The sequence below is a fragment of the Pseudopipra pipra genome, chromosome Z (genome assembly GCF_036250125.1).
Source record: "Pseudopipra pipra isolate bDixPip1 chromosome Z, bDixPip1.hap1, whole genome shotgun sequence".
NCBI lineage: Eukaryota > Metazoa > Chordata > Aves > Passeriformes > Pipridae > Pseudopipra > Pseudopipra pipra.
In genome coordinates this window covers 25970773-25997332 of record NC_087581.1, presented here as the reverse complement: position 1 = coordinate 25997332, position 26560 = coordinate 25970773, and the positions used below count along the sequence as shown (strand labels likewise).

Below are 26560 nucleotides of genomic sequence, written 5' to 3'. Positions count from 1 at the left end.
CAGTGGGAAGTAATTTTGGAATTTGAAGGCATCTGTCCATGTGTAGGAATGAATAGGTGAATGGGTTGAAGTTGAGTGTGGCCTTTTCACTGTGAGCAGATCGCTGTATAACTATAATGTTGCCAAACCCCCAGAGAAGTTCTCAGTGTTGATGTAAATGTTTAACTCAGACATCTAAGGCCTTAAGAAACCTAATGACCAGAGAAAGGACAGAAGGAAGTCTAGAGCAAGGAAGACTTATCCTTGTTGGAGGAGGGTCAGGTTAGAGAACACTTAAGCAAACTGGGTCTTGATGTGATGCACCCATGGCCGCTGAGAGAGCCTCCTGGTATCAGTACAAGACCACTCTTGATTGTCTCTGAACAGCTGGGAGAGGTACCTCAGCAATGGAGGAAAGCAGATGTCATTCCTGTCTTCAGGAAGGGCAGGAATGAGGATGCAGAGAACTACCAGCCAGGCCAACCTCACCTCGATTAATCAGTGATGATGGAACAAGTGCTGGTCCTGGAAACAATTTCCAGGCATGTGAAGGACAAGAAGGTGATCAGGAATCACAAGCATGAATTCACACAGTGGGAATTCATGTTTGACCGATCTGATAACTTTCTACAATAAAATGGCTGGCTTGGGAGGGGAGAGCAGTGAGTATGGTCTACTTTGATGGTCTCCCTTAAATCCCCAAAGAGAAAATGAAAATTATGGCTGGGTGAGGTGGGAATGAGGTGGATTGAAAACTTGAATGTCTGGGCCCAGAGGGTGGTGATCAGTGACACGAATTCTAGGTGGAGGACAGTAATTAATGGCATACCCCAGGGGCAACACTGGGTCCAATCAGTGATGTGGATGTGGATGATGGCACAGCAAACTTGCTGATGATGCAGAACTGAGAGGATCAGCTGATACACTAGTGGGTCATGGTGCCATCCAGAGGGGCCTTGAGAGGCTGGAGAAAGCGGAACCTTGTGAGGGTGACAGGAACTTTGTGAAGCTCAACAAGAGGAAGTGCAAAGTCCTGCACCTGGGGAGGAACAACCCCAGGCATATGGGATACGTGATGGGGGCTGGCAGGCTGGAAGGCAGCTTTGCTGGAATAGCCTTTGGGTGTCCTGTGGGACATCATACTGAACACAATTCAGCAGTGTTGGCAAAAAAGCCAATAGTCTCCTGGGCTGCATCAGCAGGAGGAGTGCTGCTAGAAGGCCAGGGAGGAATCCCTCCCTCTCCTTATTGTGGTGAGTCCACACCCTGCAGTGTGCCCAGCTCTGGGCTCCCGGCTACAAGAAACACATGGACATACTGCAGAGAGTGTACTTACTCTGCCTGTGGTACCAGCCCAGCTACTGGTACTTCAGTTGCTGTGTTATGGACATGGATCCTCCTTGGACTGACTATTCCATTTGCTTTCACCCAGACAGACAGACAGACACACACAGAGTACAGAGTCTCCTCACTCATGAAAGGAATCATAAAGGCTGATTGTTAAAACAAGAAGAGAGACAGACTGCACAGGTTGGGTGCAAGTGCATCAGCCACCCAATATTTGTATGAGGCTGGCCTAGTTTATCCCCTTACTCCTATTGTGTTACACTTGCTGCTCCCGAAATCACTTAGCTCTGTTCTTTTTCCTCTAAACATCTCATAGTAAGCCCTTGCAATCCCAATATGTTCTCTCATGCATCCCCAGGTGGGGGGTGGCACCCAGAGGGTGTGTCTGTTTGGGTTAATTAAATAATTAAGAGTTCCCACCTGTCTTGCAGCCTCTTTGCTCCTCTGTGCTTGCGGAGATGGGTCTCAGTTGGGCTGACATCCCCTGTAAAGGGCCTGGGAGCAGTAGGAACGGGGTGTTGTTTGGGTTCCCTCACCTGCCATTGCATCTGAGGGGAGTGCAGAGGACCTTTTATCACATAGTCTAACAGACTCTGGCATGAATCTCTTGTGTCCATGAAAATTGAAGATGTGTATTGTCTTTTTCCATTAGTGTTTAAAAAGTTGTTCCTAAGTTGACAAAAGTTGTTACTGGTATATCCAAATCTACTTTCAAGGATGTTTGTTGTAGGGGCATTTGAAAGGGACCTGAAAATGAAATGAAATATGAGAATGATTGAAGGCCACTGTAGTGCTGTGTGTCAGAAAGCAGGTTATGCAGCAGATTTGTAGCTATTCACTTGTTCAAAGCCTCAGTCTGACACAAAATTGTGTTTACCAGAGAAAAGTACGGAATTGTCTTATCACAGAATCATAGAATGGTTTGGGTTGGAAGAGACCTTAAAGATCATCTGGTTCCAACCCCACTGCTGTGGTCAGAGATACCATGTCTTCTCAGTCTCTATTTAACTACTTTGATGGCTCATGTTTATTTATCCAGGGCAACATTGAAAATCTGTATTAAAGACCACAGTTGTATTCCTTTAAAAGAGTGTGTGTGTGGAGCCATTCCCACAGCTTCTGAAAGTGGCTTCTTGTTTTGCTTCGTAGTCTTAATTTTTGTCACGTATGAGTCTCATTTGAGTGTCTGAAATGAACTTTCTTATTTTAAATGTATCAGAACCTTCATTCAATCTTACACTTAATCTGGTTACAGTAACCAATATTTACAACTGCCTTTTAACATAGTAAAACACACTTGTAGAAAACAAGCTAATTTTATTTCCATGAGAAACTATATTCTTGATATGTAACCCTTGTTTTTTCTTTTTTTCAACAGACACAACAAAAGAAGGAAGTTCTATGTAGATGCTCGATGCCACCCTCAAACTATAGCAGTGGTTCAAACCAGAGCAAAGTAATATTTTTCTCCATTTTCCACCATATCTTTTCACTTACATTGAATCATTTTTCATCTGTACCTGTTCACCATATACGTAACATTTTTGAACTGTAAGATTATGCTTTTTTTGCAAAGTAGAAGCAAAAATCTGTTATCATTTGGGATTGCTTGTAGTTTTCCATTCAAATACAACTGCAAAGAAATTAAAATAGTTTAAAAAAAGACTAAACATATGATAAAAAGAGAATATTTAATTTGCCTCCTAATTTGTTGCACAAATACATTTGATTGTTGAATTCAGTCTGGTCTTTTATTTTTTACTAGGAAATGAATTATCCTAGATAGCAAATCTTCCCTTTTAATGAAAGCTAGATCCATTTTAAGTTTACAATTTGCAGTAATCATCTTCTAGAAATATGACTTAGTTCTCAAAGGTAAACATGTTAAAGCAGCAAAATGTTGATATCAAGCATCTTATGCATCCTCTGCTTTGCTTTGCTCCATATTTCAAAAGGCGATGTCAAATGCAGTTATTCTTCAGTACTATATACCATGACATGAAACTTTTTCAATGTTTAGTGCTACAAAGCATGCTCAACTCTCTATATTTAAAGAAAAGAAGACATATATAAGTCCATGAAAACTTCTTAAGCATCACTCCAAGGTAAGAAGTGGTAAAAATACATTGCCTTCTGTATATTTTTGTTTCCAGTTATACAGGTGTTATTACTGAGCTCAAATTACCCCATGAGATGGATTTCAGTGGAAAGGATGTCAGTGGAGTATTATTTCAGTATCCAGATACTGAAGGGAAGATTGAAGACTTCTCCGAACTTGTTGAAAGAGCTCATCAAAATGGGGTAAAGTAAATTTTATTGGTCTGACTGATAACAATCTGATGCATCAAACAGCCATACTCATAGAAACTAAATGTTACATGAGGTACTATCTCAGCTCCATCCACTTGATAACCATTACAACCAATGCACTTCAGCTCTGTGCAAGTGATGTGGAACTGTTTGAAGTCATATTTAAAAATTTAACTCCCAGGCAAACACTGTTTCTTCAGAAAAGGAACTGACTGATCTGTGCACTTCTGTTCTCAGACTCTCGCCTGCTGTGCTACTGACCTTCTGGCTCTCTGTATTCTGAAGCCTCCTGGAGAGTTTGGGGTGGATGTTGTCCTGGGTAACTCCCAGAGGTTTGGTGTGCCACTGTGCTATGGGGGACCCCATGCGGCATTCTTTGCTGTCAAGGAAAATCTAGTGAGAATGATGCCAGGCAGGATGGTGGGCGTTACAAGGTAAGGGTTCCCTTTGCCATCGTGTGCCTTCAGGGAAAATTGAAATCATAGAATCCTTAAGGTGGAAAAGACCTCCAAAACCATCATGTCAAACTGTCAACCTACCACCTTGTTCACCACTAAACCATGTCCCGTAGTGCCATATCTCCATGTGTGTTCTGAACAGTTCCAGGGATGATGACACCATCACTTCCCTCAGCAGCCTGTTCCAATGCTTTACAACCCTTTCTGGAAAAACCTTTTTCCTAAACCACTCTGGTACAACTTCAGGCTGTTTCCTCTCATCCTGTTACTTGACAGAAGAGACCAACCCTCACCTCACTACAACATCCTTTCAGGGAGTTGTAGAGAGCAATAAAGTCTCTCCTCAGAGATTTTAATAATGCATAAGAAACCGTAATAAACCTCACTGTGACCATCTTGTGCTGAACAACAGCTGACCATGGTGCTGTACCAAACACATTTTTCTTGAAAACTGTGAGAATAGAAGTTGCTTTCAGTTTTGAGGAAGCAAGCATCAAGAATTCCGTTTGTGTGGAATGAAGCTGTGAACCGTCTGTAACGCTTGTGGCAATGTGGGATTAAAAGATAACCAAAAGCAGAGTGGATTCATTGTGATGGCACGAGGCTTTGCAAGCTAACTTATTGCACCTATTCTGTACTGTTATACCTTTTTTCTCTAACATGCAGTCTTACAAAACACAAATGGAAAGAAGTAGAAAATTCAGTGAACCTCCAAAATAAGAAGGAGCTTAGTCTAGTGCAAATTTTAGTTTCACTTAAACAAAGCAGAGAAATAGTGTGTAAAATCTTGCCTCTGATTCTTGGTGGTGGTGATGCAGACATCTTGTATTTTGACAAGATGTCTAACTAGTAATAATTAAAATACAAAGCAGTTGTCTGTGGAAAGCCTGCATATGTTTGGCACAGAAGCTATTCAGAAGTACTTCAGTAACCAAAATAACTAAAACATTCACAGTTGTCGATAAGGCTTAGAAATATTTAATTTATATAGTAATATTTTTTCTTCATCTTTCTGCATCTCAAGAAAGCTGGAAAAGAAAAAGTTGAAATGGATAAAAGCTGTGATACTTCCTCAATGCATCTTTCTGCCATGAATTTTTTCAAGGTTTTGATCACAAAATCACAGAATGATCGACAGGTTCTCTGGAGGGCATTTGGTCCAACCCCCTGCTCAAGCTGGGTCAGACTCAACCTAGAGTCAGTAGGCCAGGGTGATGTCCAGGTGTCTAACATCTCCACAAAAAGAGACTTCAGTTTCTCTGAGCAACTTATGCCAGTGCTTAGTCATCCTTACAGTTAAAAAGCATTTCCTCATATTCAGAGGGAACTGCCAGTGTTTCAGGTTGTGTGCATGTTGGTCCTGTCTCTGGGCACTGCTGATAAAAGTCCGGTTCCATCCTCTTTGCATCTTCCCTGCAGGTACTTATGTACTTTAGTGATGTTCTCCCTGACTCTTTTCTTGTCTCAGCCTTTCCTCATAGAAGAGGTGGCCAAGTTTCTTTGGCATCTGTGTGGTCCTTCACTGGACTCTCTCCATTTCCTCTGTATTGCTCTTGCACTGAGGAGCTCAGAACTGGACACAGCATTCCAGGTGAAGCCTCACCAGGGCTGAAGAGAGGGCAGGGATCACCTCCCTTGTTGGCAACGCTTCTAGTGCAGCCCAGGATACCATTTGCTTCCTTTGCCGCCTGGGCAGATTGCTGGCTCATGTTTATTCTAATGTCCTCCAGGAGCCCCGGGGTTTTTCTGCTAAGCTGCTGGGCGGCCACCAGCATGTACTGGTGCTTGGGGTTCTTTGCCAGGTGCAGGACTTTGCACTTCCCTTGTTGACTTCATGAGGTTCCTGTGAGCCCACTTCTCCACCCTGTCAAAGTTCTTCCAGATGGACCGATGGTAAACTGAGCTGCATAGTCTACCTGACCAGCCATGATGAAAACAGAAATTCAGAGACTTCAGTCTTGCTGTTTGGTGTTGCAGCTGTCCTGACTTATGCATTATTCTCTCCAGCACCCTTCTGTCTCTGAGGATAGATAAATAGTTTCAGGCTAGCATGCATAAAGCCCAGTGTCATAAATTACTGCAATTTTAAAGTAACAGAAGCAACATTTTTGCTTGTAACTTAGAGATGCAAGTGGGAAGGAAGTGTATCGACTTGCTTTGCAAACACGTGAGCAGCATATCAGGAGGGATAAAGCTACCAGCAACATCTGCACAGCACAGGTAATTGTACTGCCTTATTTTCAGTGCTAGAAAGGAACGAGTTGAACAATTTGAGTTAGCTTTACTTTTGGGAGTTTTTGCTAGAAAAATTAAGGACATCGAAACATTCTGATTGTTGTGCATTTGTTTTTAGTCCTTTGAAAAATGGATCTGCTTGAAAAGAAAGTATTAGTATACGTTTCCTTTAATAAAGACTGCAGTCCTCAATTCTTGCAGTGTCATGAATCCATCTGTCTTGTAGCATGAACACTAGTGAGTAGTGCTGTGTTATAAATGAGACAGATTTCATAATAAAATAGCAGGGAATTCCAATGATCTGAAATTTCCCACTCAGGGCAAGAGAAATAAGTTTTTAAAATCTAAAACTCATTCAAATTGTCACGACTTACATTTTTGTCCATGTGATTTGATGTGAATATGTTACATCACCAGAAAGAGAAAAACACCATGATTAACTGAGTAATTATCCAAAATAGTTATCTTCAGCATGCCTCCACAGACCTTCAGCCAGACAACGTCATAACATTTTTTTGCTCCTACTGTTGCTTTGCTTATGCTCTTAATATTGTTCCAAATTTTGAGGAGAGTTTGTTAATATTAAAACAGGCTTAATTACTTAGTATCAATGACATATGCCATGATTTTTTTGTACTGTTACTAAACGGTTCCTGTGAGACTGGCTGGACTTGATAGTCTTCAAAAATCTTTGTTACAGTGGTTAAATTTAAGCACATGTTAATTGCTAACGCAGTTACATTTCAAAGCGCATTGAATTCATCACCAGTGCTGACAGTTTCATAAAAGTATTTTGCCCTTCCCTCCTTTTATTTTGTTGGCAACACATAATCAGCTATAACATCAGCTGAGGATATGTGGTTGTCTCTGGTGCTAAAGAAACATTCCACTAAACTAGCATGAAATAACCTTTGCTAACAGGGACAGTAACAATAATAATGCCCTAAACTGTATTTGGATCCTAGGCTCTTCTGGCCAATATGTCAGCCATGTTTGGTATATACCATGGGTCTGATGGATTAAGGCATATTGCAAGACGGGTACACAATGCTACTCTAATCTTGGCTGAAGGTACGTATTTAATGTTTACAGAAACTGTTATAAAATCATTACCCCTTCTTAAATAATACATCTTCCTATGTAAACTTTTTTTGGCGAGGGAGGTGTTGCCAGCTGATTTGTGTTCTCTCAGCTGGAGAGGGACCCATTTTAATACAAAATTCACTGCTGATATTTTTCTGTACTTCTCATAATGACACCCTAGAAATAGATATCTATGTGATAGGAACTTGCAGGCATTACTTCTGTTTCCTTGGGAAACTAGCAGAAGACTACAGAGCGAGTGCCTAGATGATACTGTTGAAATGCCATTTGCCAGCCGCTACTTCACTTACTGGATCATTCTAGTTTACACACAGAAATCTGCACAGAGTATTAATAACATAGCAAAAGAAGGTAGTAGATGATAGTAAAGCAGTAGAAACATTTCAGTTAAGTTGGGTGGAGTATTGTAGCTGCTATGAACACTGAAATCCCAAAGCTTAACAGCTAACCAAAAGCACAGAATCTGTAGCAGAAAATAATGATGGCATCCGGACTATGTGGTCTGGTAGGTTTTTTTCCACTGGTATGACTATCATTGCTGTCAGAAGGAGCTACTCAAAACTGGAATGTTTGGAATTAAAGGATTATTGCCACAAATATTCGTGTTTTATTTGCCAGTTTAGTTGGAAGACCTTTTGCGACTGTGAAAAGCACTAAGGCTCTAAACTTTGTTGTGGCAAACTCTATGACACTTAATATCCATTCACATAATATAACTTTTCTTTCCAGTGTTATGATTTTGTCTTTATTCCATCTATATACCAGCTCTGCTGCTGTATGTATTATAGATAGATTTGATGTATCAGAAGGATCTGGCCTAGACTCATTATTAATTCATTATTGATTAGGTCTGAGTCTGATTTAGGTGCATTTCATACAGTGACATTTTGCTAAAAAGCTGGTGATTTTGCTAATCTTTACACAAGGAGAATACTTTGCTTTATGTAAAAGCGTTTACTTATGAGATAGATGGTGTGGTTATTCAGTTACTGTGTGAGCAGTAGAGAATTAAATATCTGTTTTTCATAGGTCTCAGGCGAGCTGGTCATAAACTACATCACGATCTGTTCTTCGATACCTTGACGATAACATGCGGATGCTCGGTCAAAGAGGTTTTGGACAGGGCAGCTCTTAGAAAGATAAATTTTCGGATTTATAGTGATGGCAGGGTAAGCAATTTTCTAAGCCTTTGATAAATTCAGAAATTTTGTAGTATGAATTTTTCTTCATTAAGTTTCTAATCATTACATGTGGTAAACAGAACAAAATTATTTAAGACCTTGTAACTTGCTCAGATATGTCCATCAATTATAAAGGTAATACAAAGAATGAACTTGTTAGTGATGCACTTCCAGAAATAATAATTGTATTTTCATTTTATGCCTGTTTAAAAAGATTATCTAATTGTTTCATGTCAAATATGCTACTAAGGGGTAGAGTAGAGAGACTTAATGAAGAAATACAAGGTGACATCCAGAATTCAGGTCCTGTGGCACCATTTAAAGACAGACTGAAATCTAAACCACATTTTTGTAGGCACTAAGGACTCTTGGCAAAGTGTAATATGTTGTGTAAATTGGGATAGGGGGAGGGGGTGTCATAGCAAAATGGGCAATTTTCCTATTAAGTGGAAAACACTTAGAAGCATTAGAAGGGAGATCACAAGTCTCAAAGCTTGTGAGCCATTTAGTGTGGATGGTTTAGCTCGGTAAAGGAAGGAATAGGAAAATTTTATGCAAATAAAATAAATTTATGTATATTACGTAAAATGAAGTGACACTTATTGGGTAGATGAATTTTTTCCCTTTTTTTTTTTTTTTTTTTCCTCCTGTGTTTCTGGAATATTTTTCTTGACCAGAACAAATGTACTGTGCTTAGAATTAACAGCTTTGAGTTAAAAACAACAATTACTGTCATTTTTATCCATAGCTTGGAGTATCACTTGATGAAACTGTAAATGAGAAAGACCTAGATGACATATTATGGATTTTTGGTTGCGAGTCTTCTTCTGTAAGTACATAAGAGATCATACAGTTTAAATTATCTGAATGTTTCAGAAGTTTAATGAAAAGCAAAACTGCCCTTGGGACATTTGGTGTCTACATGATGACCATTAGTTAAATACTGAGTATTTAAGATGCTCTCTTAAAGAAAAAAGCAGTGTTAGATAACAAGGATTTATGCAGTGCCATTTTCTAATTGTGACACTTAGTTCTTTCAGTCAGCTTGGACACCTTGCATTTAGGCTATTACTTCTTTTGTGAGGGTTAGGACATGGTGGTAAGTTATTCCCTTCCCACTAGAATTTTTGTTGCATGTCATTAGTAATTAGCAGCAATACTTACAAGATGAGGTCTACTGAGACATCTGTACATATTTTTAATATAATGCTGTTGTCATGCTAGATATATACAAGTATGTATGCTGGTAAAGTTGGGGGGGTTTGCCCTAAAAGCTGACTAAATCTCGAGGTAAACTGATAGTATAAGCTAGTTCTGATGGAAATTGACTATGATAAAATAAGTTTCCATGAAAGTATTTAACTCCCTGTTTCTCTGTGTCGAAGGAGCTGATTGCCGAGGGTATGGGCGAGGAAACCAAAGGCATCCTTAGCACCCCATTTAAGAGAACTTCCAAATTTTTGACACACCAGGTTTTCAACAGGTTTGTGAAACTGCTGTGTATTTGGTGTTTTATGGTATTATCTGAAAATGTCTCCTTTCAAAAGCAGTAGTGGAGTCAGTTGAGAACAGTTTTGTACCTGGATTCATATAGTCTCTCCTTACTCTGAAATAATCTATTTAGTAGCATTTTTAGGTATCTTTTTCATTTTAAATGAGCAGAGCAGTACTCATGGTCACATTGGGAATATGTTTTTCCACTAATCTGCTACATCGTGCAAGCTATTATTTGAGGATGCAATATCAGCAGACTTACTAGAGCCCTTATATTCCATATTTACTGATAGCATTTCTGAGATGGTAATAGGCATTTTTAATCCATGTTGCTATTAGCAAGCTGAAAATGCCAGTTCCGTTATGTATTAATAGCTGTCTTCAGTCCTACTGTTTTATTTATGTTTTTTCCTGTGTTAACTGCTGGTATAGCTAATCTGCTTGCCTTTTCACTACATTTTGTATTCTCCAGCTATCACTCTGAGACAAATATCGTGCGGTACATGAAAAGATTAGAAAACAAAGATATTTCCCTTGTTCACAGCATGATTCCTTTGGTAGGTATTTACCAAAAAGAGGAAAAATTGGGTCATTACATACATCTTTATGTATTTCAATAAATACTGATAAGTGTGTTTGTATTTTTAGGGGTCCTGCACAATGAAGCTCAATAGTTCAGCTGAACTTGCAGTAAGTAGCAATAATACTGTCTCAGCTGAGACCCACATGAGTAAACTATCTAGCCAGTGTCATTGTAGAGAAGTAAAGACTGCTCTTGGTTAGTACTCCAGCTGAGGAGATAGTTTCTGGAGTAACTAGCCATCTTCTCCCATTTCCGCCAGGGAAAAATGTTCTGAAAAGCACAAGTAGGAGTGCAATAACAGTAGGAGAGTGAGTGGATTTAGAGACTCCATTTTGAATTACATAATTAAAATAATTTTTGGAACGAGATATCACAGTCCTGTTCCCTCATGCAGTGTTGCAGTACCTAATTCTGTCTGCTTTACAAATCTTAAAATCAAATCCTCCAAAATATGAAAACAGTCAGGTGGGACTGACTGAGTCATGCTTTGTTTTCAGTTTGCTATTTGTTAGGATATCCTGCCTTTTCCCCATGGTGAAGAGTACCCAGATATCTTCATTTTTCTAGCTGATAGCAGCCAGGCTGTTTGAGTACCAAATGACTTTTTGACTGAATGAGCTTCTTCTGCTCTCTCCCTCTTGTATTCTCACTTTGATGTTTCACTAGGTTTCCTTTGTCCCCCTTCTCTCACTGCCTTCTCTCTCCTTTCACTGTTTTCTGTCTTGTATATTCCCTCTAATTAAAATTAGTAGCAACAAAATGTTATGTACTATTCCACACAACTCCTCTCTGTTCACCTTGTGATCCTACAGCTCTACAAAAGGGTAGGTGATGTAGTAGGAGAAATTAAGGTTTTTTAATCATATTCTGAATGTTAAAAATAGGTTTACTGGAAATCATAAAATCATTTTGGTTGAAAAAGACCTTTAAGATTGAATCCATCTGTTAACCTGTCACTAAACCATGTTCCTAATCACTAAATCTACATATCTTATAAATACTTCCAGGGTTGTTGACTCCAGCAGTTCCCTGAGGAGGCCGTTCAAATGTTTGTTAACCCTTTTTATGAAGAAATTTTTCCTAATATCCAATCTTAGTCTTTTGTCCTATTGGCCATTACCTGAGAAAAGAGACAGACCCCAGCCTTGCTACAGCCTCCTTTCAGGTCATTGTAAAGAGCAGTAAAGTTCTCCTAAGCCTAATTTTCTCCAGGCTAAACACCCCCAGGTCCCTCAGCTGATCCTCTCCAGAGTCATAAGACTTCGTAAGTGCTCCAGACCTTTCTTCAGCTTTGTTGCCCTTCTCTGGACATGCTCTGAGACTTCAATTTCTCCCTTGTTGTGAGGGGCCCAGAACTGGACACAGGATTCAAGGTGCGGCCTCACCAGTGCTGAATAGTGGGGAAGATAATTTCCCCAGTCCTGCTGGCCACACTATTTCTCATACAGGACAGGATGCCATTGGCCCTCTTGACCACCTGGGTACACTGCTGGCTCATGTTCAGCCACTGTCGACCAGCAGCCCCAGGTACTTTTCCTCCAGGCTGCTTTCCAGGCACTCCGCTTTCAGCCTGTGCTGCTTGGGGTTATTTTGACCCAACGGTGCAGAAATGGCAATAGAAATTTGGCATCCCACCCTTTAGGGGAAGGGAGCACCAGAGATTTGCAGATGCTCATGGTCAAAAAGGAACAACAAAAATCAGAGGGTCTGCAGAAGAAACTTACATACTTAAATCTTACGCTTGGTATGGAAATTGGTGTGTTAGTCTTTTATGTTCTAGCAGAAGCCCATGGTGGTAGGGGTAGGTTGAAGAGAAGAGAGAGAGAGAGAGGGAAATTAGAGAGAGGGAGAGAGAAAGAGTGGAAGAAAGGTGCAAAGAAAGAACGATCACTAATCTTGATCCAGTGTTGATCCAGCTGATGGGGTGTCCAGGGTCCTGCGACACATGTGCACTCAGGCTTCGTGGGGGCACCTTTTCATTGATAAGTTTTCCCTACCCTGGAGATAAGTTTCTTGCTCTCTATGCAAATTAGTTATCATGCACAGCCTGTTCTTCTAGACTTTTCTGGAAATGGGTCCTAGGGCTTTGCAGGTCTTCGGTGGTCTTGATCCCCCACCCCCCAATTGGATCAATTCCTGCACTTTTGCTGTACTATGTTGTGCCTACCTCCAGGAGCCAAAACAAGTACTTTTGTCCCAAGAACGTGGTGCTCTACCTCCATATAGCCCTCTTCTCCAGCTGCATCCTGTGCTCTCTTACCCATTTACACAGTGTGCTCTAACCAACAATCTTTGGTTAGCTCCACAGCTGTCTGGCTGTCAGTGTTTGGGACATCTCATCTTCTAGGCTTCTACACCACCCCAGGGCTCAAACATCAATATGGACCTGGTGATCTGCTGAGAAGGAAAAAGAAGGCGGTGAGAGAGAGAGAGGCAAATGTATTCTATAAAGTCATTTTTAAGCTTTGGGGATAATCTCTTCATAATACTCAGATCTTAATATGTAATCCAGTTACCAAAATAAAAAGCTAAAATGTTAACATTAAATCAGTAAACATTAGACCTTGCTGAACCTCATACCAATGGCCTTGGCCCATTGATCCAGCCTGTCCAGATCCCTCTGTGGAGGCTTCCAAACCTCCAGCAGATCAATGCTCCCACCCAGATTGATAGAGTTTCTTCATAGAGTTTAACAAGAAAACAGAGTTGTTTGCAAAATATTTTGTAATAGCATTGTTTGTTTGTTTGTTTTTGTTTTTATAGCCTATTTCATGGAGAGAATTTGCCAACATCCACCCTTTTGTGCCCCTGGATCAAGCTCAAGGGTATCAGCAGCTTTTCAAGGATTTAGAGAAGGACCTATGTGAGATTACTGGCTATGACAAAATCTCCTTCCAACCAAATAGGTAGGAATTTTTTTCTGAACATTTGCACCTAAACTGATTCCAAAAATTTACTTCTAATGAAAGTGTGCTAGCTAAAAACAGAAGAATTTTCTAAAATTAAATTTGCCTTGAATGCAAGATTATGAAAGCAAATAGTTTGTTTTTTTCAAAGACTACAGCACCTTATTTTGTCTTGTGTCTTCTAAGAGTTTAAGGATTTGGTCTTTTAAATTTTTTTAATATTTCTTCCCATGTTTTCCTCTCTATGAATGTTTCTCCACCATTGCTTGTGTAAAATGGTGGTGTTATTGGTATTCTCCTGTGAGCTAAAAATAAAGATGTGAAATAGGAATAAGCTGTATGGGCTGTCAGCTGTGTAATTGTTGAAACTGGTATTTGATGCACTAGGTTTGACTGAAGAATGCCTAGGATCTGCATGCTCACTGAAATAAATACAGCAGCATTGAATGATAAATGCAGCCTGTTTATGTCCATTAGCAGTTTTGATACAAAATGAGCAGCAAGAAATTACACTTAGGATTTCACCGAAAGACTTCTTATGTTTCATTGTGAACACTTTGTTATGCATTTCAGTATTAGTTTGCCTCTCTGTAACCAAGCATGTAGTCTCCTGCTAGGTGCGGAAATGTGGATCAACTCCATCACCAAAAGGATTTAACATCATAGTGTAAGCACATAAAATGGCATAACTTTTACCATCTACTGTTTTCATCTACATCCAGTTGTTAATTAAGGCATGTCCATTTGTAGTTTAATCTAGGGGATGTGCTTCTTCTAATTTGCTGACAGTTGCCTAAAGTCATTGGTAAGGATTAGCGCTGAACAGTTTTGAAGTTTTGGCAGAGAGTTGGCACTTTCTGGTTTGTGTGCCGTGTAACAGCGTTTGTGTTCCTCTTCCAGTGGAGCCCAAGGAGAGTATGCAGGCTTGGCTGCAATCAAAGCTTATTTAAATGCCAAAGGAGAACGTCATAGAACCGTAAGTGTCAACACTCATGTGGGGAAGAGCTTTTGGGTGGAAAGTGAAGAAAGGAAAGTTGATTCAGCAGCTGGGAGTCACCTAGAGAGAAATCAGGTTGTGTATCCTCACCTGTGACAAGCTTTCAGTATTCCTTGCTTCCCTCATGAATCCTGGGTACCATCTTAAAACTTTTTACAGACAGTGAGAATGAGAAGGGGTACTCCCTGAAAGGGAGTCTGGCATGGACAGACTTAACTTTCTCCGTAGCAGCCCATATGGTGCTGTGTGCTTTGTGGTTAAAGGGATCTCTTGGCTACTGATGAACAGTGCTTTCACAGTGTTAATGCTTTTTCTTTATCCCACTGCCCTGCCCTGACCCTGTCCTTTCCCCAGCAAGGAGGCTGGATGTGGGCAAGAGGCTGGGAGAGACTCAGCTGACCAAAGGGATATTTTATGCCATATAATGGCATGTGCAACAAAAGCTCAGGGGAAGAAGAACACAGCAGGGAAGGTCATAATTATGGCATTTTAATTCCCAGGCAACCATTACATGTGCTGGACATGTGGCCAGCCATGGGAAGTAATGAATCAATTGTTTAAGAGCAGGTGCTGATTGCTACCATGGTAGTGTGCTGGTGACAGTATTGCACCAACCAAGATGCCCTGGTTACCATCCCATCATCCATTCATCTACTGGAGAGCCAAGGAGGGATAAGCAAGACTTAATAACCCATAAGTAGTCCTGTAAGACCAATGCAAAAAGTATGACAGTGAGTGGAAGTTAACAGTGGACTATCTGCCATCAGTGAGTGCTGCCACGTGTGACAAGCTCAAACTCCAGTATAAGTGGGAGTCAAAGGCAGCCAAGCAGTATGCCACAACTGATGCTGTAAAAGCATTTTTCCTTAACCCTTTGGCAGCAGAGTCTAGGTCAGTCTGTTTCTGGCAGTTTGTGGCAGTGTGTCCAGTACATCTGGAACTGACTGCCCAGGGCTGGAAGCACATCTCTACCTACCTGCCAGTCTTTGACTGGTACAGACTGCCCTGGAACACGGTGAAGTCCATGAAAACCTGCAATACATGGATAGACACCACTGTATGGGGTAGCACAACCCCACTGGAATCATCTGAGGAGGGGTAAAAATATTCCAGACCATTTGGAAAGCTGGTTTCGCCATAAAACCAAAGTATCAGAGATCCAGTTCTTGGGACTGAAACAGCAAGATGGTTGTCACACCCCTGGGAGTGCAGTCAATAACTGTGACCCCACCAGCTTTCCCTTCCCCAGAAAGGAACACAGGCTTGTTAGACACTGTGGATTATTGGAGAATGCATGTGTATGACAGGTTACATTCAGCTTGAGACCCCTCTCTGTTGAGTGACCTTAAAGAAGAATTATCTTGAGTGGGGTTCTGAGCAGCAACAGATCAAAGAGGGGATAGTTTGTGTGGCAGCCCTTGGGTGCCTATTCAGGTGGGAACAGCTGTGAGAAATGTACTCTACATTTCAGCTGTGGAGCCTTCAGAGTTTTGGAGCTGGAGGTATTGAGGATCCAAGGCTTACTGCACTCTGACTGGAAAAGAGATAACAGCAGTGCACTGGGGGGGTAATCTGCTTCAAAGGTTATTGGTACAGCACAGCTCCTCTTGCACTGTGATCACCTGTGCTGCACTGGATAGTCTGCATTATGCATTTTTCTACAATTAAATCTAATGCTTGAGGAAGAAATGCTTGTCTTATGAGGAAGCTTCTGGTATTTACAGTATCCTAGAGAAAATGTTCTGTGGCTTCACCACCCATTATTCTATCATTCTTCGTAATAAATGCTTTCTCTTTTTTGAACTTGACATGTTACAGTTTCATCTAATACTCTCTCACTCTAGAAAGATGTTGAACAGTTCTTCACTGACATACCATGTTAATTCTGAGATTTTTTCATTTATCCTTATCCATCCATATTTCTGTTCTTCTAGTTGGATTCTAGTTGTCTATCCTTCTCAAAAAAGCCATCTCATAACTTTGATTATCTTCAGAGCTTCTGTGTTCCTTTCACTTTTTTCTCTGTTTCCTTCCTAATTTTTGATGCAGTTGCTTTCTTTTCCATCAACACTGTAAGATCTTTTGAGTAGCAATAGGTTCAAAACTAAGGATCACACTTTTGAGTTGTTAAGATTTGTTTTCTTATGTAATACTCTAGATCAGTCTGGTTCCAGTATATATATACATTTTTGAATGTTGCTACTTTGGATTGTGAGTCGTTTTTTGAACTGTGAAGTCAGTTCTTTTAGGGACCTGGGGAGTTTGGTATTAACAGGATACTTGGCATTTCACTCTGTGTCTCCATTCTAAACCCAATTATGAGTAATTTTAAATGCTAGAGAACCAGCACAGATGTATGTAATGTTCTATTATGATGACCTTTCTTTACAGTGAAAACTGATTGGATCTTTTCGTTTCTTTCCTGTGTTTCCATGAAATATTTATCCACATGAACCTTCCCATTTACTCCCTTGGAAGTTAGTTTAGGAACATTTTTGGGACCACATCCAAAACTTCTTTGAAATCTGAGATTAGTTAGATCTTCTTCTTTCACACACTCACAGAGCTGGCTTTAAACAGCTGGAAGAAACTCCTTAGTGGAATAATATCCATATTTTCTGAACCTTCGCTTTGGGACTTACTTGCCTTCTCAAAATGGAAGGCAAGATCGTTGTCCTGGTCTCCTGGGAACTATAGACTATATGTGAGGAAACTACCTAAAATTGAATAGTTAAGTGTTGTCTTATTCTGTCTTTGTTTCTTTGTTGCATCCAGATCACCTCAAACTTCTTGGAAATCAGCCACTCTTTACAATTACAAGCTTTGTTTTGTGAGTAGTTTTACTCAAGGGGAAGCGAAATTAGGTTGAAATTTTATTCCTCTTACAGTTGTCTTCTTATTGTCCATGTATGCTTTGCTGTTGCTCGTATTCTATGCAAGATCCTTGGGCTTCTGTGAGTGTCTGTGATCCTTCTGTGCTCCAAAATACCCAGAGGTTGACTGGACAGGAGAGAGAGCCTGGAGGCACTTGCACTTACATATTAAAGATTTCAAATGTTACAGTAAAATAAAGATACTCTTGGGAAAAAATAAAATGAGAAAGCCCACAAAATGTTGACATTTCAGCTGAGGTGAGCTTTTCTCCTGAGCTGGAGAAAGTAACTAAACCAGCAGTTCAAGCTTCTTGCAGTTGGCTTCGTTTGGATGTGGTGCCCTCTCGTGGGACAAAAGCATGGACATGAACTGACAAGTCTCATCTCTGCACTTTGTTGCCTGATCAATAACATCTGTACCCAGCAGGACTGGGTGGCCATCTCAACTCGCTTTACATTTCTGCTATGCAGCTAAAATGGCTACAGATGTGGCACAGGGCTTCCTGGCACTGGGGCTGGGATGCCTGTGTTTCCTGTGTTCTGAAGTAATTAACATTTGTCTCAGCATCTTTATGGAACAAGTTCCATGAACCATCGTGCAGTTTCTAATGAAAACAAAGTGCCTTACAGCCATTTTACAAAGCTAAGTCTGAGTCATTTAATAAACTGAGTTAAATCTTTCCAAGAGAACTATAATAGACAAATGTTTCAATATCCTCATTGAATAGAAGCAAAGGATTTGGGGTTTTTTAGAGAAGATATATTGTCTTTAGAAGGGGTAGAATTCCTAGCAAATGTCTGGATACATCCTGACCTCCATTTTCCTATCACTAAGAAGAGCCTACATTTATTTGAGTACTTCTCTTGTTTTCTTTTTACATTAACAGTATAGAGCATGTAAGTAGCTCTCTGAAACTTCTTATCTATAGCCAAAATATTTCAGAATAAATTTTTGTTTTGAGTAGAATACACAAGAAAATTTTTTGAAAGTCAGCTGAAGTTGTTGTGGAAGATTTGTAATTAGTTTTTCCTTTCAAGTCATTGTATGTGTGGAGACTGATTACTTAAAAAAAGATTTAGTCTTTTAAAAAAAGGTGGGGTGAGACAAAAGGACTATAAATGTGACTATCTGAGATAATATTCTGGAACTGCAGCCCTAAATATGATTATGTAGCAAATGAAACTTTTTAGATGCTGATACCTGAATGGATTAAAAAAAAATCTAGTTGCATCGTTCAGTACAAGAGGTAATTTGCCAGTAAACATTACCTAAGGATTCGTTTTGGAAATTCTAATAATGAGATGTAGCCAAATGCAGACCATAATGCTTTAAGAATTTTTTAACAAGTTATACTTCAGCTCCTGCTTTTTTTCCCTTCTAAGGTGTGCCTTATTCCTAAATCTGCTCATGGTACAAATCCAGCAAGTGCGCAAATGGCAGGGATGAAGATTCAGCCAATTGAAGTGGATAAAAATGGGAGCATTGATATCTCCCATTTAAAAGCAATGGTGAGTATTTATTTATATTTAATTTTTAAGATAGGAACACTCCTTCTCTGAAGGTAATGGCAGCTGAATCACATTTTTCTTTGGGAGAAAATAGAGCAATAATAATGTTTATGTGCTTGGAAATGATAAGTAATTATTTTTCTTATTATAATTTTTTGCTCATTCAGCCACTAGCCATGTGGTACTTGTGAGATTTCTTTTGAGGATCTTTGATGCAGGAGTTGCTCAGAGTCTTTCTACACTCTTTTATAGCAGACCCTTTGGCTCACATCTAGTAGTTGAAACAAAGGAACCATGTTGATGAGTGTGAAGCATTTCAAACTGAATTTAGCCTTCTCTTAGCAAAGTTCAAGTCACCTCTGCTGGGGAAGGTGTTGCTAGGCAACTTTTTTTTTTTGTGTAGATTGGCTGCAGGTGAATCTTGGGATGCAAGGGATTAGCAAGACACATTTCCATATCTGAACAAACTTTTGTGGTAGTTGTAGAACTGTATTGCTGGAAGTAGGGGGAATAGCCATTTATATCACATTACCTCTAAGGCCAGATAGTTCCCTTGGCTTGTCTGGAGGTTTCAGAAGTGACTGTTATATATATATATGTGTGTGTGTGTGTGTGTGTATGTATGTATGTATATATGCCTTCTTCTCCAATTTAAAATTCTGCTTTATTGAGAAAACACGTTTTTTCCATAGGCATTGCTGAGGGAAGGAACCCAGTACACTTTGCTGATCATAAATTACTTTGATTATCTGCTGATAGACTTGTTTCCCACCTGTAAAACAGCTGGTGACTTCAGTTGTATTTTTTTGTAAAAATCTAGAGAAGCTTTAGGAGCCTCACTGACCTTTTCTCTCCCTCTCCCTGGCACCAGGTGGACAAGCACAAAGAGAACTTGGCAGCCATCATGATCACATACCCTTCTACCAACGGTGTGTTCGAAGAGGAGATTGGAGATGTGTGTGACCTCATTCACAATCACGGAGGACAAGTTTACTTAGACGGAGCAAATATGAATGCTCAGGTACAAAATCTCCTAGGCAGATTTATTACAGCTGGGAGTCCGTGGAATAAAAATTGCACAGCAGTACTCAGTTCAGACCATAACACAGCTTCCTCACAAGGTGGCACAGTGCTTGGGGGAGGAGTGAGGTTTGTAAGAACAGTAATAAAAATTAGATGGCAAAAGTAAGTATCTTATATTTGTTTTGCCCTGAAATGTGTTGTAATGTGTAGGAGTTGTTCACTGAAATTGGCTTAGTCTGCTTAACCTTTATCAAAGACATTCTTTGCAGACATAATTAAGAATTCCTAAAGCAAAAAGTTGTTTGCATCAAGTTCTTGTTTCATGATGCATCACAATAAACATAAAAACATACAGTCTTTTTCAACATGCTTTCCTTGAATGCATTAATAGGTCTTAAATGGCACATGAAGAAGGTTTTGAAACAGAGTATTCCCTTCACAGGTGGGTCTGTGTCGTCCTGGAGACTATGGCTCTGATGTCTCTCACTTAAATCTTCACAAAACCTTTTGCATTCCCCATGGAGGAGGAGGACCTGGAATGGGACCAATTGGAGTGTGGGTATCTCTATATTAATAGCCTTTCCTTAAAGAAGTATATATTATATATATATCCCTTAGTGAATCATGGTTGGTGTTTCACTTCAGTACAGAGCTGCGAGTGGAAGAGGGATGCTGTTGTTTGTAAACTTCTTTCTCCAGCATAGTCATGTGCTGATCTCATGAATGGTGTAGTTCACTCACATTCTCAAACCCTGACTTCCATGTTGGCCTTTTAGTGTGCATGGTGGAGCTCCCTCAGCAATCCGTTTCCTGAGTAAAAGCAGAGATGATCTGTGGGCTTTGAGGGCTGATGCTGTATGTAGTACAGAATGTAGAAGTGGAACATGAGCTATGTGAATCTATTCTGTAGAGCATTCATATTTCCTTAAAAGAAAATAATCTTACTTGTTTCAAGAAAATAATTTTTATTTGGATAGCTCCATGAATATCTTGTGATAGGTTGAAAACTGAGTGCCATCCTCCATTGGCACCAGTTATGTTAATAAACTTTGTTGAAGACATAGACCAGACTTCCTGGAGGACTGTTTGGAAGCAAGGTGAAGAGAAACTACTGCTGAAACTGTCCAGATGTGGTAACACAGAAACACTCATTTAAGTTCTATAATCAATGTTTTTGTTTTAGGAAGAAACATTTGGCTCCCTACTTGCCTACCCACCCTGTCATCAAAATACAGCCGGATAAGGATGCATGTTCTTTGGGTACTGTCAGTGCTGCACCTTGGGGTTCCAGTGCTATATTGCCAATTTCCTGGGTGTATATCAAGGTGTGTAGACTTTTATAAGGAGTTTCAGCTGAGGTTCTGTTTCTGTTTCAAGTGCGATGCCACTGGAACCACATGAACAGGTTTAAGAGAACTCAGCATAAGATGTTTGTGCAGACAGAAATGCAAGTGACTACAGCACAATCATAGATTATTTACATCCATCAAACCTCCTTGTTTTCCAGTAGGACAATGGAACTGCCTATTGCCATCTTTTGCCATGGGAAAAGATGTTAGGACAAATGCTGTATCTGTGCAGCCTGGTTAACTCTTTTACCTCTTGTCTGTAATAGTTTTTGAGACAAGTGGACACCAGGCAGAAAACAGCAATCAGGCTTGCCCTCCCACTTTTTCTGACACAGAAGTTTTCATGTTTAAAAGCTACTTGGTAATTACTGTTCTTCCAAGAATATTTCTATTTGTATGCTGCAGTATTGTTATACTTGACATGTATGTAACTTTCCCATATCCTGAATTCCAGAGGATTTTACTGAATTTTAAAACTGAACTTAGTTTTGGCTTTGGATGTGAGACAGCTTGATCATGATCTCTGTAATTTGTTAATTCCTTGCAATTAGCGATAAGCCAGCAAATACTTGGTTGCATATATGTAAGTATTTTGCCAAGAGAGATGAGTGTAGATTCAAATTCTGTTTGAGAGAAGGTGTGCTGGGACTCTAAGCAACATTTAAAGCTTTCAATGACAGAAAATGTTGGGGAATAGTGAACATAGGGGCAGTGTCGTTCAGGGTACTCTGTCGCCAGTTTGATACTCTAACCATGAAAACTTTCTCTGCTGAGGATACCAGCTCTCCCAGAATTCAAAATGAGCAAATATGAGCTGATGCAACTTACCTGGTGGCTTTTCAGCTGTGGGTAAAACTCACTTGTGACTGTAAGCTGGTTCCCATTACAGAATATTTAAATCTTTAAGGGAAGATGTTTCTTCACACTGCAAAATGCCATCTATTTACACTGTCCCATCTTAAGAGGTTACCTTGAAGGATATTTTGGCTTTCTTCTATGCCACCTTAACTTCTAAGTGCAATGTTAAGAAATTCAACCACATCTCAATTCCAGCATTGTCCTTTTGCAGTGATTTAACAGAGGAATAAGTGCATCTGTGTTCATTTGGCTCTGGTCTTTGTTAATATACAGTATCATCTGTGACATGACACCAGCAAGCAGAATTTGAGTTGCTGGGGTAATCTGTACAGACAGCACACATAGCTTTTTGGACAGCTCTCTGGATACTCTTTCCTTAGGATGGTGACAGGCAGCCTGTGTCTTTCGACATTATTGAGTTCTCACTTTTTTTTCTATTCACTTCAAAGCTTCACAGTTTGAGGATAGGACATCAAGCTTAATCTCTTACACAGTAAACACTCTCATAAGCTATGTATACCACAAGTGCTTTCAGTTAATACCCAGAGCTTTTCTGTGAGTGTCATGTGGAAAAGTGTAATAGCAGAGTGACTGACTTAAATGCATCAAGGTGCTGTGATTGCATTAAGTGACTGACTTAAATGCAAGCCAGATGCATCAAGGTGCTGTTTTCTATCATGCTTGTCAGTGCAAGAGCACACTTGGCTTGCTTGGGAGTGGTTTTAGATCTGTTTCTTCATGTTATTCCTCTTTCAGACAATGGGAGCGAAGGGTCTGAAGCATGCTTCTGAAATTGCTATACTAAATGCAAACTACATGGCAAAGAGGCTAGAGAAGCACTACAAAATCCTTTTCAGAGGAGCAGAAGGCAAGTATTAGACAACTTTTTTCTTCTACAAAGCTGACTTTTCTTTTGCCTCATGTAAAAGTTGGCTTGCAATATGGTTCTTTTTTAATGCTATGTGACATCTCAAACTTCTCTTGATGTTGTTCACAAGAAGTGAAATAACCTGGCACACTTCTTCTGGGGATGAAGATTTCTTCTGCAATGAAACTGAGACACTTGGAAGTAGAAGGAAAAAAATGCCTGCTTGTAATTAGATGAAATGACGACAAAAGATGGAGTATACCATCAGATAGTTCTCCTTTAAGTCTAGTAGCAGATTAATGAACACTTGAAAAAGGAGAAGAAATCAAGTTGAACCCCAAATCCTCCATAACCAATGGCACTACAATTTAAGAACTGAAAGCAATTTTTGGACTTGTACTTTCCCCTGCACACTTTCTCTAAAAAAAAATAATCCCACCAAATTTCCCTCATTTCAGCTCCTAGTTCACTTTTGTGAGATGGGACAGAATCCCCTTGGCAATGCAAGGTACTTTAGCTACATTCTGGTTCCCTGTCATGGCTCTCCAGTCTTGCAGCAGGACAGAAGTAATGAATAAGAGGTTAAACAATTATCTGTAGAGTAACTATCAGAGCTTCTTTAAGCTGAAGAACATTGAGGAACATTTGAGTACAATATGTATGCTCTTTAAAATATGTCTACACATATTTTAAAATATGTCTACACAATGGTGTACACATTGGCTCAACCTGCAGGTTGCACTTCAATAGAATATATTATTTCCTCATAGAAGTGAATGGAAGTTGCAAATTTTGAAGGATTCAGCAATGAAATGAAACAAGGTTCTCCAGGATCATGGATATAAATTTAGATAACTTTTGTCTTTAGCCTTTTTATAACATTAGATTTGAGCTTTGCTCTGGCATAAGATAAAACTGATTATCTTGATTAATTCAAGATAGCCTAACACCCAAATGGTGTTGGGTCATTGACAAATTCAGCTGGTTTTCAGAGTACTTGTAAATTGTAGGAGCTACTTTAACCACTCATTCCTGGTTCTGATCTTGGAAATCAGGCCTCTTCTTAATGTGACATGGGACCCAAAGGGATGGTCATCATGTACTGGGTTGTGTATCTCTTACCTGATAATTTCTCAGGTTTGAGTTTTTGCCCAAACGGATAGTTTTGAATTTGTCTTTTTGCCATGTTCTCCACAAAACCAATCAGTACAGACTTGGTAGATGGCAGTGTTCTCCTAGTAAGTAAAGACAGCGTATACTTTTTCATTTACAGGTTATGTAGCCCATGAATTCATTTTGGATACGAGACCTTTCAAAAAAACAGCAAACATTGAAGCTGTAGATCTTGCCAAGAGGCTTCAGGATTATGGTAAGCCAAATGTCTATTTTTTAAAATAGCAGCATAAGTGAAGATTTTCCTAAATCTCTCTTAAAGGGAGACAGAAACATTCTAGTTCTGTGCTTACGGACAGTGAATCTGTCGCAATCGTTTCAGGCCTCCGCATCTTCTTTAAGGGCTTGGAGAGAGAGTTGCGTCAATTGAGTTGTAGTAACTACTTATGACTCTGCTGCTACCTCACAGTTTTGTAAACTGCCCCTTCAATTACTGATTACATGACTCTGAACCACTTGGAGTGAGTGGGTTGGAGCCATGAGCTTAATAAGATTCCAAGAAAATGAAAAAAGAATATGAAGAAAAAATAAAATGAAGAAAAAATAAAAAGAAAGAAATACTGTTGAAGAAGGATAATAGGATTTAAATATTTCCATCCTCATAATAGTTTGTGCAGTTTTGTACACATGCTCTGAAGAATCTGATTGTGGATGCTCTTTGGCTTCCAGACAAGAGGACCCATTTAACTGCTCAATCCGGTGGAACTGTGCTTCTAATGAATATGCATGAAAGCTATTAAAACCCTAACCAGTAATACCTCTTCAATGAAATAATCCAAAGCCTAGCTGTGATACTAAAAAACTCACTCTTCCTCCTCTTTCAAAGTGGGCTTTAAATAGCATGCACCACTTTAAATAGACTTTCCAGTAGGTAGTAGGTACAGAGCTACACAGATAAGTATAGTAAAGTTCTATCCTCTGCAGCCAAAAGTGTCACAAAACTGTACTTACAGGGCAGGCAGGAAATCTTGAGAGACCACCTTTTCTTTTTACCTGGTTTACCAGTGGAGAAACCTATACCTGCCTCATGTTGCCATTCAGCCTGTCCTAAGGAAGGACAGTGACAGAAAAGTTCTACTGAAGTGAGCAGTAGTAACACGAATAACCAGAGAAAGATGCAATATATTTTGGGCTGAACAGTAACAAAGAAAAAAAGAACAGGTTTTAAAAGTATTCATTAAGTCAGTGTGTAACTCTATTGTAAATAATACAGTGGTGTTACCCTTCAGTGTTAAAAAGTAAGATACTTGAAAAGTCTGTCTTACCTCTACAGTACACTGCCAGCATTACCAAGGAGTTCAGTCCTGTAAAGATTATTGTATAGAAAGGGCTGAATTTGTGAATCAGTTGGTAGCTAATTATGTAATATATATTATGCATATAATATATATTATGCATATATTATCTCATAACCTATTGTCAGTGACTGATTTCTTCTACTGTCATCAGGTTTTCATGCTCCAACCATGTCCTGGCCAGTGGCAGGGACACTTATGATTGAACCAACAGAGTCTGAAGACAAAGCAGAACTGGATAGATTTTGTGATGCAATGATCAGTATTCGGCAAGAAATTGCTGAAATAGAGGCAGGCAGGATGGACCCCCAAATTAACCCACTAAAGGTAAGATGGCATGTACAGCAAGTTACCAGCATCAGCTTAACCCTTTAGACTTCCTTGAGACTACGTAAGCCTGCTTCCTCGTCTTTCAGTAATCTCAAAAATAACTGTGTGGAACAGTGAGCACAGGAATTTTTAGAAACCTTAAACTTTTTCAAAATTTGAATTTTGACTTTTTCAAGTTAGAAGCCTGGCCTTTACTGACAGAGCAGAGAAAGTTACTTCCACAAGCATGTAATCTGTATTTCAAGACCACCTCAAAGCAATGAAGGAGAGATTCTTATTTATCTGGGTTAAGACAGGAAGTGGAAAGACCTTAACATTAAGAATAAAAGAAAGATTGAATTAATTATTTTAGCAGCAGCAGCACAGAACTGCTGTTGGCTCAAGTTCTGTTCAAGTCTTGTAATGCTGTACTGACTTTTAGATACTGAGGGGATTTAGTGAATAGCCAGAAGTATATTCAAACCTTGGGAAGTATCTTCAAACCTTGGGAAGTATCTTCAGGCCAACTGAAAAAAAATTCCAAATACTGACTTACTTCCTGGTTTAGACCTGCCTTTTCTCCCACAGAAAACCAGAGTTCTCAAGAGACTCTCAAGACAGTAGTTATTTACATGTAGTAATGTGAACTTGAAGGAGGGTTCACACTGATAGGTTAAGTAATTTCATGTCCTAACTGTGTCTTTTTCCT

At 39.6% G+C, this 26560-nt stretch overlaps 1 protein-coding gene across 1 annotated transcript in view; it reads left to right on the top strand.

Annotated features, from left to right (window-relative positions):
- GLDC (glycine decarboxylase) overlaps positions 1-26560 on the top strand; it is a 43497-nt gene that overhangs the window by 15236 nt on the left and 1701 nt on the right. Inside the window, exons 5-23 of the mRNA XM_064641421.1 lie at positions 2705-2782; positions 3480-3627; positions 3874-4070; positions 6218-6314; positions 7295-7400; positions 8463-8602; positions 9363-9443; positions 10000-10097; positions 10581-10665; positions 10757-10798; positions 13455-13597; positions 14498-14573; positions 18851-18976; positions 19848-19997; positions 20442-20554; positions 21183-21324; positions 22963-23074; positions 24348-24443; positions 25697-25869. Coding sequence (XP_064497491.1) covers positions 2705-2782; positions 3480-3627; positions 3874-4070; positions 6218-6314; positions 7295-7400; positions 8463-8602; positions 9363-9443; positions 10000-10097; positions 10581-10665; positions 10757-10798; positions 13455-13597; positions 14498-14573; positions 18851-18976; positions 19848-19997; positions 20442-20554; positions 21183-21324; positions 22963-23074; positions 24348-24443; positions 25697-25869 — 2203 coding nt within the window. The remainder of the gene's footprint in view (positions 1-2704; positions 2783-3479; positions 3628-3873; positions 4071-6217; positions 6315-7294; positions 7401-8462; positions 8603-9362; positions 9444-9999; positions 10098-10580; positions 10666-10756; positions 10799-13454; positions 13598-14497; positions 14574-18850; positions 18977-19847; positions 19998-20441; positions 20555-21182; positions 21325-22962; positions 23075-24347; positions 24444-25696; positions 25870-26560) is intronic.